Source organism: Oryx dammah, unplaced genomic scaffold (genome assembly GCF_014754425.2).
Source record: "Oryx dammah isolate SB20612 unplaced genomic scaffold, SCBI_Odam_1.1 HiC_scaffold_27, whole genome shotgun sequence".
Lineage (NCBI taxonomy): Eukaryota > Metazoa > Chordata > Mammalia > Artiodactyla > Bovidae > Oryx > Oryx dammah.
Window position 1 is genome coordinate 34,653,855 of NW_024070211.1, and position 13,033 is coordinate 34,666,887.

Sequence of the window (13,033 nt, forward strand, 5' to 3'; positions counted from 1 at the left end):
GATTATAAAAGTCTTTTCAATCAACAGTTATTATCCTTTAATTGTGTTTACAAACCTCCAAGTGTACTAAAAGAATCAATGTAACAAAGAATCAGTGTAACTTTTTTTGGATACTTCAAAATTCGACTCTTCTTTATTTAAAACTGTGAACAGTATCATTCCCTTCAAGTTAAAGGGGGAAAAAAAGATACCTATAATAAACATTTTATTTTTTCACTGATAATATTTACCTATCTATATATCATAGTTATTTGTGGCTACAATATTGAATAACAAAGAACAAATTGATCAATTAAAATCTTTTTTCACATCCTTTTTTCATTGCTAATTATTCTGACAAAATATTGTTTTCATTAAACTGTTAATGCTTCTCAATATATAAAGCTGTGTATCATTTCACATGGATATGCTTGAATTTTTACATTCTTCATTTTCTATCAAGAAAATAAGCTTGAAAAGTAATTCTTGTTGTTGATATATAGTAACAAGATTTCACTTATACTAACATTTTCTTATCTTAGAAGGAATTAGCCATGTATCAGAATGCCCAAATTATAAAAGGAATGAAGAAGTGACGTTGCTCAGTCATGCCCAACTCTTTGTGACCCCGTGGACTGTAGCTTACAAGGCTCCTCTGTCCATGGAATTTTCCAGGCAAGAGTACTGGAGTGGGTTGCCATTTCCTTCTCCAGTGGATCTTCCCGACCCAGGGATCGAACCCAGGTCTCCCGCATTGCGGGCAGACGCTTTACCGTCTGAGCCACCAGGGAATACTATATGATAAAGAGTTAAAGTTTAATTTCAAAAATTTGATAACGCCACTACTTTGATTTTTATTCAGTGATTAATTTATAGTGACTTCATGTAACTACAGTCATTATGTAATTTATAATTTAGAGTATACATTTCCCAAACACAAATTTAATCATTAATAGTTAAAATATTACATGCCCTAGATTAATTAGAAAAATCCTAAGTAGTAAAAATAAATAATAGGAGAAATTTTGTAGGTTCTTTGAGTAGGAAAAATATTTAACAGTTAAAATTCTGATTATTTTAAGTAATCACTTTTATCTTAGAATTTCAGCTTAATTTTGGTAAGATGAGCTAAATATTAATTAGAATGGAATTTTATTTGTACAATAGGACACCATATTTAGCTTCCATGGTGGCTCAGGTGGTAAAAAATCTGCCTGATATGCAGGAGACCTGGGTTTGATCCCTGGGATGGGAGGATCTCTGGAGAAGGGAATGGCAACCCACTCCAGTATTCTTGCCTGAAGAATCCCCGTGGACAGAAGAGCCTAGTGGGCCACAGTCCATGGGGTCTCAAAGAGTTGGACATGACTGAGTGAATAAGCACATCCACCATATTTATGAAAATATCTATGCCATGAATATATTAAAATGTGTTGCATTTTATTGATTTACTATATCAATAAATATTAATCATTATTTACTATAGCAATAGTATATATATTCATACAAGGCAAATATATAATTCCTCAGAGTATAATATTGTTAGAGAAAAGATTACTATAGTTTTGTGGTTCAGTCACTAAGTTATGTCCAAATCTTTGTGACTTCACGGACGGCAGCATGCCAGACTTCCCTGTCCAACACTGTCTCCCGAAATATGCTCAAACTCATGTCCACTGAATCAGTGATACCATCCATCTCATACTCTGTTGTCTGCTTCTCCTTCTGCCTTCAATCCTTCCCAGCATCAGGGTCTTTTCCAGTGAGTCTGCTCTTTGCATCAGGAAGCCCAAGTATTGGAACTTTAGCTTCAGCATCATTCCCTCCAGTGAATATTCAGGGTTGATTTCCTTTAAGATTGATTGGTTTGATCTTCTTGCTGTACAAAGGACTCTCATTGAGTCTTCTCCAGCACTGCATTTGAAAGCATCAGTTCTTTGGCACTCAACCTTCTTGATGTTCCAGCTCTTACATCCTTACTAGACTCCTGGAAAAACCTTAGCTTTGACTATATGGACCTTTGTCGGCAAAGTGATGTCTCTGCTTTTTAATATACTGTCTAGGTTTGTCATAGCTTTTCTTCCAAGGAGCAGGTGTCTTTTAATTTCATGGCTGCAGTCACCATCTGCAGTGATTTTGGTGCCCCCCAAAATAAAGTCTCTCACTGTTTCCACTGTTTCCCCATCTATTTGCCATGAAGTTATGGAACTGGATTCCATGATCTTCGTTTTTTGAATGTTGAGTTTTAAGCCAGCTCTTTCACTCTCTTTTACATTGATCAAGAATCTCTTTAGTTCCTCTCTGCTTTCTGCCATAAGAGTGGTGTCATTTGCATATCTGAGGTTATCAGTATTTCTCCCAGCAATCTTGATTCCAGCTTGTGCTTCATCCAGCCCAGTGTTTCTCATGATGTACTCTGCATGTAAGTTAAATAAGCAGGGTGACAATATACAGCCTTGACGTACTCCTTTCCCAACTTTGAACCAGTCTGTTGTTACATGTCCAGTTCTATTGCTTCCTGACCTGCATACAGATTTCTCAGGAGACAGGTCAGGTGGTCTGGTATTCCCATCTCTTGAAGAATTCTCCACAGTTTGTTGTGATCCACACAGTCAAAGGCTTTGGCATAGTGAATGAAGCAGAAGTAGATGTTTTTCTGGAATTCCCTTGCTTTTTCTGTGGTCCAGTGGATGTTGGAAATTTGATCTCTGGTTCCTCTGCCTTTTCTAAATCCAGTTGGTACATTTGGAAATTTTCAGTTCACATACTGTTGAAGCCTAGCTAGAAGGATTTTGAGCATTACTTTGCCAGCATGTGATATGAGTGCACTTGTGTGGTAGTTTGAACATTCTTTGGCATGGTCCTTCTTTGGGGTTGGAATGAAAACTAACCTTTCCTATTCCTGTGGCCACTGATGTGTTTTCCAAATTTTCTGGCATATTTAGAGCAGCACTTTAACAGCATCATCTTTTATGATTTGAAATAGCTCAGCTGGAATTCTATAACCTCCACTAGCTTTGTTCCTAGTAATGCTTCCTAAGGCCTGATTGACTTTGCACCCCAGGATGTCTGGCTCTAGGTGACTGATCACACCATCATGGTTATCCAGGTCATTAAGACCTATTTAGTATAGCTCTTCTCTGTATTCTAGCCACCTCTTCTTAATATCTTCTGCTTCTGTTAGGTCCATACCATTTCTGTCCTTTATTGTGCCTATCTTTGCATGAAATGTTCCCTTGGTATTGCTAATCTTCCTGAAGAGATCTCTATTCTTTCCCATTCTATTATTTTCCTTTATTTCATTGCATTGTTCACTTTAGAAAGCTTTCTTATCTTAGTTTCTCACTATAGTTTACCACTTCTTTTATATTTAGTTCTACTAAATATGCTTTTGGATATTCATCTCAAGTATGTTCTTCTATAGATAGAAAAGAAAGTTCTAACCTTAATGGTAACATCTCATAAACTGGGCTTTTTAAACTATTTTAAATTTTATTTATTTTTTACTGCTGGGTTCCTTGCTGCCTGGGCTTTTCTCTGGTTGCTGCAAGCAGAGGCTACCACTCTCTAGATGTAATGCACGGGCTTCTCATTGTGATGACATCTCTTGTTTCAGAGCATTTGCTCTAGGGCTTACAAGCTGCAGTAATTGTGGCCTTTGGGTGCTCAGTATTTGAGGCTCCTGGGCTCTTAAGCACAGGCTCAGTAGTTGTGGCACTTGGGCTTATCTGCTCTGTTGCATGCGTGATCTTCCTGGACCAGAGATCAAACCCATGTCTCCTGCATTGGCAGGCGGATTCTTTACCACTGAGCCAGCAGGGAAGCCCTGATAAATTGTAAAATGACATTTTTACTAATGTTTAATGTTGTTTTACTGTCCATATTCTAATATTCTCCTGAGGGAAAAGATAATTTAGTAGAACATCAAGTCATAAATTTGCACTCTTTTGAGATTGAAGAGGCCCATACGTTCAGACTTAACTTCTTTTAGATATATATTTCTTCAGTTCCCAAAATGAAATGTGGGTAGACTTTATACTCATTAAAGGCAGCTTATCAGATGTTGACTTGTTCAAAAATGTAAGTGATAGCATTGCCGTGAAATTTGTGATCTTTAGTACATGACTTTAAAATTTGCTCACAGGCTGGTATATGAAATCATGCTACATTAAGTCATATTTTTCATTTGTTTTCTTTCTTAATTTTTCCTTTATGTGACAGTTACAAATGAAACATGGGACTATGTAGGGTAACCGGTAGTATTTTTACACTGATTAGAACAGTTTTCCTTCTCAGAAAAAAATGGAAGAACTTCTCGGAATATGGAAAAACTATTGAAGCAAGATACGGAATCCAGAAGTCATAATTGTTATGGCTTAAATATGTTATGTTTAACAAAAATGTTAAAATTCAAAATGTAAAAAATTTAACATATATGCCAAAAAAATACCCTGGAGTAAAAAGATATACCAAAGTTTTTGCAAAACATATCAGACACAGGACTAAGTTCCTTAGTATATAAAGCATTTAAATTCAGTGAGAAAGGCTGACAACCTAGTGGAAAAATGGGCAAAGAATTTTGATAGGCATTTCTAAAAAAAAGAAAAAGAGAGAGAACACATTTAAACATGAAAAAGATACCCAACTTCATTCACAATAAAAAATGCAGATTAAAAGTCTAAAGTAAAATAACTAGTTTTTACCAGATTAACAGTTTTGTATGGCATATTATATAATATTGTCTATAATAGCACTAAAGAAATAATCTTAATAGCCTGGTGAATATATTATATTTGTAAATAGATTTTATGCAGGTATTATTAGAAAAGAACAGTGTAGATTTCTGTATTTGTGCCTGTGTGCTCAGTTGCTCAGTTGTATCTGACACTTTTGTGACCCATGGACCATAGCCCACGAGGGTCCTGTGTCCATGAGTTTTCCCAGGCAAGAATACTGGAGTGGGTTGCCATTTCCTTCTCCAGGGAATCTTCCCAACTCGAGGATGGAACCCACATCTTCTGCAGCTCCTGCAAAGGATTCTTTATATCACTGAGCCACCTGGGCAGCCCGAATTTCTTTGTACTAATGTGGAAAATATTGAACAGATATTATTAACTGAAGAAAGGGAAGTTAAAGTCAGCTCAATTTGTGTAAAAACAGTGACCTGTATATACACATGTATACACATCCATGCATACACAGTTCTAAATAGAAGACAAGGATTATGGTTTTGAGACCAGAACTGAGGAATGGGTGATTTAGGTAGAAAAGGACATAATTTTAATTTTTTATCCTTTCAGCTCAGTTTGGTTCAGTCACTCAGTCGTGTCTGACTGCGACCCCATGGACTGCAGCACACCAGGCCTCCCTGTCCACCACCAACTCCCAGAGTTCACTCAAACTCACGTCCATTGAGTCACTGATGCCGTCCAACCATCTCATCCTCAGTTGTCCTCTTCTCCTCCCTCCCTCAGTCTTTCCCAGCATCAGGGTGTTTTCAAATTAGTCAGTTCATCGCATCAGGTGGCCAAAGTATTGGATTTTCAGCTTCAATATGAGTCCTTCCAACAAATATTCAGGACTGATTTCCTTTAGGATGGACTGGTAGTGGATCTCCTTGCAGTCCAAGGATCTCTCAAGAGTATTCTCCAACACCGCAGTTCAGAAGCATCAGTTCTTCGGTGCTTAGCTTTCTTTAAGGTCCAACTCTCACATCCATACATGACCACTGGAAAAACCATAGCTTTGACTAGATGGACATTGGTTGGCAAAGTAATGGTCTCTGCTTTTTAATATGCTATCTAGATTGGTCATAACTTTTCTTCCAAAGAACAAGCGTCTTTTAATTTCATGGCTGCAGTGACCATCTGAAGTGATTTTGGAGCCCCCCAAAATAAGTTTCTCACAGTTTCCATTGTTTCCCCATCTATTTGCCATGAAGTGATGGGACCAGATGCCATGATCTTCGTTTTCTAAATGTTGAGTTTTAAGCCAGCTTCTTCACTCTCCTTTTACACTTTCATCAAGAGGCTCTTTAGTTCTTCTTCACTTTCTGCCATAAGGGTGATGTCATCTGCATATCTGAGGTTATTGATATTTCTCCTGGCAATCTTGATTCCAGCTTGTGCCTCATCAAGCCCAGCGTTTCTCATGATGTACTCTGCATAGAAGTTAAATAAGCAGGGTGACAATATACAGCCTTGACGTACTCCTTTTCCTATTTGGAACCAGTCTGTTGTTCCATGTTCAGTTCTAGCTATTGCTTCCTGACTCTGCATACAGATTTCTCAGGAGGCAGGTCAGGTGGTCTGGTATTCCCATCTCTTTAAGAATTTTCCACAGTTTGTTGTGATCCATACAGTCAAAGGCTTTGGCATAGTCAGTAAAACAGAAATAGATGTTTTTCTGGAACTCTCTTGCTTTTTTGATGATCCAGTGGATGTTGGCAATTTGATCTCTGGTTCCTCTTCCTTTTCTAAATCTAATCCTTTACGATGATTAATTTTTTGTTATTCTGTTAATGGATTCTTTAAACATATAAGAAAATACCTTAAAGAAAGAAAATTCTTAATCAGTTAATTAAAATGCTTCAGGGAATACTACCTGAAATACTTCTTGTATGCCACATATATCTTAGCATATTGGAAATATTAAGATGGAAAAATATTGTCCATACTCTTCTCAAAACCCAGTAAAGCAGTGCTAATTTGTAAATAGGGTAAAACCCAAGATATACATATTCTATTAGAGATGAGGCAAGAAGGCTGTATATCCCTTTGTAGTTCTTAGGTCAGTTTATGTACTGTTACGTTAATTGATCTTTACAAAAACTTTATGGAATAAGAACACTTTTGTCCAAAGAAAAATAATAGTAAGCCCATTTTGTATATTTAGACATTTAATGCTTACATCTGTCCTAGGAAGTGGGTGCCATTATCATCCCGATTTTGTAGAGGACATGGAGAACTTAGTAATATGCACCACGTGACACTCCTTTTATAATACTAAGTGCCACTGCTAGAAACTTTGCTCTTAATAGCTAAACTATTGTGCTTAAACTTTATTCTGTTATGTGAATTCATCTCCACTTTGTAAATGAAAGACATAAGATTCAGAGGTTAAATAACTAGTTCAAGATTATATTGCAGTAAATGTCAAAGCCAGTTCTCCTAACTAAATCTAGTGATCCCCACGTTGCACCACACTGCCTGTGGTTCACAGGGGAGTTCCATGGAGGGAGTATGGAGGAGTCATTTTGATAGTATGTGCTGCCTGTCATAAGAACTAACAACGAGGCAGAGAAGGGGTGGTTTCTCTAAGAAAACAATTGCAGTAAAAAAAAAATGTACTTCCTTTTTATGAAAATATTTCCTCTATTCAAGTAATACCAAATAATTTGTTTTGCTTAGTAACTTTGATATGGTTTCTTGAGAAATTTTCAAGATCAGTGGATAAAACCTGGTATTCTCTTAAAGCTTGCTTCTGCTCTGTGAAAGGACTCTGTCAGCAATCCAGCATGAGGGCTGTGCTAACAAAATTCCTACTTTTCTGTGGGATGATCCAAAAACAGCAAACAGAAGGCATTAAATTTCTTAACAGTCACAAGTGTGTGCATGCATGCTATGCCATTCCTGTCATTCACTGCTTTTTGGTGTGCATAGATTAAAGTTGGAATACTTTGATTTGTAGACTAATATGTTCTATGGAGAACTTTTTTCACACAGGAAATAAAAAAGCAGAGTAGCTTAAGAGCATGTGAGTTCTGTGCACTCTGCCCTTCATCTATATAGCTCTCAACTGACTGTATTATTTAGTCTGATTTTTAGAATATTTGCCTTGCCTGGATGACTTCATGTGTCTAAGACGTTTGCTGGCTTAATATCCCGAGTTGTTTCTCTTGCTCATTTCAAAGGCAGGTTTACACAAGTGCTTTAACGGAATACAGAGACTATGACTTGTGTGTGTGTGTGTGTGTGTGTGTGTGTGTGTAGTTAAGAGGTGTTGCTCAGTGGGTTAAGTAGTATCTCAACTTGTCCTTTTCATAATCCTGTCTCAGTCACCTTAATGACAAACTCAAAAATCTAACAATACCAGTTAAAAAGTGTACCCCTGAATTAAAGAAAAACATGTGTGTAAAAATAAAGCATCATTCTGTTTACCTTGAGCTTCCCTAGGTCATCTTCACTTTCATACTGAAGCTTCACTGGAATACCTTGGAGCAAAGCACGTATAATGTTGCATGAGGGATGGACTTTATTCTACAGAGAATATGCTGTATTCTACAGTATTTCTAACCATGTTAATAGAATGGCAATGTGTGGGAAAGAGATGTAGGTGACAACACATAACACGCACTCAAAATGTCTTCCTTTCTTCTTTAAATTACAGCAAATTCAGTAAAGCTAGAAATGCAGAGTGATGAAGAGTGTGACAGGAAACCCCTGAGCCGTGAAGATGAGATCAGGGGCCATGATGAGGGTAGCAGCCTAGAAGAACCCCTAATTGAAAGCAGCGAGGTGGCAGACAACAGGAAAGTCCAGGAGCTTCAAGGCGAGGGAGGAATCCGGCTTCCGAATGGTAAACTGAAATGTGACGTCTGTGGCATGGTTTGCATTGGGCCCAATGTGCTTATGGTACATAAAAGGAGTCACACTGGTAAGCAGCTGAAAGAATAACCTGATGACTGCCTGTGACATCTGATGTTGATATTACCTGACATCTATTCTCTTTCCTTTTTATTCAGGGGTGGCAATGGTGAAACTCCTTTTTCAGAATTCTGCTAGTATTGGATTGCTGAAAAGCAGCAAGTAGCCTGGGTCTTGACTTCCAGCCTTCAGATCTGAATAGCATTTCAAAAAGAAGTTTGGGATTCAGTTTCCACAGTTCTTAATATAGCAATAATATGATGAGGGTTCAAAAGGTATAGGAGAATTTCATTGTGTAACTTGATCTTTTGTACTCCTATACATATTTTACCATACCCATGGGCAGAGAATAGAGTTTGCTAGCTAAACGTTTATCCTATAATGTGGTCCTCATGCATTTATATAATAGTGGATCATTTTCACCTTATCTAATTAACTTCTTGAAATACAATCAGTCTTTGCCTTCCATGGGTCTGTGTAGGAGACAGATACTTATTTTCCCCAGTTCCAGGATGTCACCCTTTTCCTGTAATTTTTAACTACAACTCCTGCAAGGAGATAACATAGGGTAGAATGTAACAAAGGGTGGTCGGAATGTGTAATCATAGAATCAGGTGAGGAAAAGGACCTCAGATTAATATACTTTTAGACATCTAAGTAATGTGAAAAACCAACTCATTTAGAAGGCCTTATTTAAATCTCTTTAAATCCTTTGGTAAAAAGTTTAAGTTCTTTTTGATGTAAACACAAGAAATGATACTGTGATAAGGTAGGTGGATTGTTGACTCTTAAAAAGTTTCAAATTCATATGAAATTTGATTTAAAGGTAATGATATCTTAAACTATAATTCAGAGAGGTATTAATAGAGCAAAACAGTAATAAGTCATACACTCAGAGTTTTAAAATATGACACTCTTTTGGAAGAGAGATAAATCTCAGTAAAGACTGATTTAAAGACTTCTAAGTAATCAATTTAGTAAGTAGATGCTTAAAACATGAGAGATCCTGGGAACATTGACATCTTCTTAGTCCAAACTTCTCATTTACACATGAAGAAAATGAAGCCCAAAACATTTAATTGATTTATCCATTATCCCTTAGGTAGTTAAGTGCATTTTGAGGCTAGGCTCAGTGTCTCCTGATGTCCAAAGTAGTTTTGTTCAAATATTTTGTGCTTCGAATATCAGTACTCTAAGGCTGATAGTTTCATTATAGTGAGAAACTACACCTTAGAATCACTGTTACCTTAATTGAAATCATCAACTTCAGGGCCTACACTCTTATCCAACCATACAGTCAGTTATATTTTTACTTTTTGTTTTGAATTTCCTTTTTATATAGCATCATATTTTTATAATATTTTTTAGAATTTATAGTAATATTTGTAATACTAGTGAAGATGATTTTTCTTTTAACTGTTAGAAATGTCTCATGGAAAAAATTAAAAGATCAAGCTAAGTATCATGTTTGATAAGAAGAAAAGAAAAAGACTGTAAAATATGAGTCTACTTTGTTTCTATGGTCATGAAGTTATTCTAATTGCAGGTCTAAAAGAAGAGATCCACAAAGTTACGATGTATCCGTCATCTCAGAGAGATTATACTGAGGGAGATAACACACTTTGGGATGTCTCCATCTCACATCTAGCAATGTAGAAACTAAATAAAATTACTAGAGTGACTTTTCAGTTGAATTGCAAATAGTATTCATTTTAAGGCTGAAAAATATATTTAAACAATTTTTGTAACATTTTTAATAAACCTTTTTTGGTCTGAGTTAAGAACATTCAAAAAATTTGAGTGTACTCTGTTGAAAATTTAGGTTAATTGATGTTTCACTGTATCTACAGTGACTTTCATGAGGATTGTTGGTTTATAAGTACAGAAATAATTACCCACCTACTGTACTGTCCATTCGATATTTACTATGGTAAAGTAGAGTTGCTGCTGCTGCTGCTAAGTCACTTTAGTCATGTCCGACTCTGTGTGACCCCATGGAATATAGCCTACCAGACTCCTCTGTCCATGGGATTTTCCAGGCAAGATTACTGGAGTGGGTTGCCATTTCCTTCTCCAGGAGATCTTCCTGACCCAGGGATTGAACCCAGGTCTCCCACATTGTAGGCAGATGCTTTACTGTCTGAACCACCAGGAAACTATTTCTAAATAGTTACACAGATTTCCATGAGTCCTGGGAATATAAGACTCACTCAGCTGACAAGGAAAATAAACTAAATAGATTAAAAAAAATATTCTTGGAACTCTATGAATTTTTAATATTAATAAATATTTATTAAAGTATTGGGAAATTTTTATACTTTTCTAAGATCTGGGTGGTTTTTTGTTAAAAGTTACTAAACAATTCATAGAGGTGCTTGGGCTACCTGCCACACATTGTTAACCATAAAATTGTGATGTGTCTTTAAGTTAGCCATTTTTATGTGTATTTCTGATGACCCAGTTTATGTGTCTTAGTGGGTCATGACATTTTCAATTCCATTTTAGCACTGTGAGAATGGAAAGTCTATTTGTGTTTCTTTAGATTGGCAAAAAATGAAGTTGAAATATAGACATTAAGCAAATTTTTTATCCTTAATTTGATGAACTATCTTCATTTTAGAACTTCCCCCTTTCACCAACTATTTATAGCTTGCTAGTATAAAAGACACGGTCTTCGATCCTTAAATCCCTTTGAGAAACATAAGCTTCTGTGTTTTTAGCTCACAGAATGTCTAATATAAAATTGATAGTGGAAAAAATACACAATCACCCAATTTATTAAAATGACATGGAGTATCAGCTCTAATTCACTTCTTTTTCTTCTTCTTTCATACTCTACTAAAGTGTCAATTCCAGTGCCTTATTAATGGCTTGGTGTTACCTCTTTGGTATTGCTACTTTAGTAGGTAATCAGGTAATATTGTCATCGGATACTCCAGGCACTCTTCACTGGGAATGAAGTGAGAAGAAAAGAAGCAGGGGTAGTAAATCAATTCATGCTTGAACACAAATTGATACAAACACTATACATATAGAATATTCTTAATTTTGCCTCTCTTTGGGGTAGAGTACTCTCATCTTTGTAACTTAAGTTTTCAACACCATATTTTGTCCATTGCAGCTTTGTGGAGCCATTCTCTTGCTCCAAAGCCCTCTCTACACATAGTTGGGATTTTTCATATTTGTAGGAGGTGGTTCCAGCCCACAGAGGCATACCCTCTGCCTTTGATTCACCAAAGTAAACTGATGCATGTATATTTGCGTTTCAATTGAATAAACACAGATCTAGAAATGTGTTTATGAAAATATATAAAATATTGAAATATAATTTATTCCGTAATAAGAATAGTAGATAATTTCCTTCAGTGAATAAAAATGGTCCTTGACTAGATGAGTAGATTGATTTTAAAAAAAGAAACAGATTTAGGATGAAAATGAACAATAATGTGCTTACATGACTACATCTTAATTGTTCTTCTGAATCCAGAGTTCTTAATCTGACGTCGTTGCCCACCCATCAGAAGATTATCACAGACACAATAGCCTACTTAATGTTTTTGAATCGAACTTAAACTCTGTAGTGCTACTGATGTGTTTAGTAAGTTTGTAAATTTCTCCTGAAAGTTGTTTTTGTTTACCTGTGAAGAATGTGATTAATATATATATTTTAGACAATATATAATATTTAATATATATTTAAACCAACTTGAAAAGGACCAATTGATTCAGTCTGTGTATTAAAAGAAAAACAAATTATTAAAAAATAACTGAGATGTATTGTTTCAAGTTATATACACAATACAGTTAGTCAACTGAACTGTTCAGTTAATTATCAGATAATTTTACACACATCTCTGTAAGGTGTAGGCCAGGAAAATCATTATTTCTCAAAGCTTCATTTGCTTGAAATCAAAGTGCATTATTGCCATAGTCTCTTTCCTCTTACCAAAAATGGGCTCATGACCGTTACCTTCCTCATGCCTCTTTCTTCCCTTCCCATGGCATGGGAACAGAATTAGCAAACACCTTCTCACTAAGACTTACTCAGCAACAGGGCAATGTTTCTGGCTATAATTAGACATTTCTCCTACCCCTTTAAGATGATCATATAAATACAGAAATAATTCTTATTAAAAATACTTGAGGATATCTGGAGTATTTTGTAAATGTAACAACTAAATTACCCTGGCATTAGTCTCATAATTAAGTGAATTAACAGTTATTTTAAAAAATGATCCTTACTGTTATTTTTCAGATTAGCGTTATTTTGAATGATGAATTCACTAACCTAAATTAGGAATTTTAAAATATTTCAACTCAAAGATTGTAGGAGGCTTAAATAAAATCAAATTTAGCATTCTACCAGGAGTATTTTCCCAAGGCAAATGTGATTTCAAGTATTTTTGTTC

General features: G+C 35.8%; 1 protein-coding gene across 6 annotated transcripts in view; it reads left to right on the forward strand.

The window, feature by feature from the left end:
- Positions 1-13,033, forward strand: part of IKZF2 (IKAROS family zinc finger 2) — a 184,331-nt gene that overhangs the window by 107,004 nt on the left and 64,294 nt on the right. For all 6 annotated transcript variants that reach the window (XM_040228580.1, XM_040228578.1, XM_040228575.1 and 3 more), the window contains one exon: positions 8,368-8,634. In XM_040228580.1, coding sequence (XP_040084514.1) covers positions 8,368-8,634 — 267 coding nt within the window. The remainder of the gene's footprint in view (positions 1-8,367; positions 8,635-13,033) is intronic.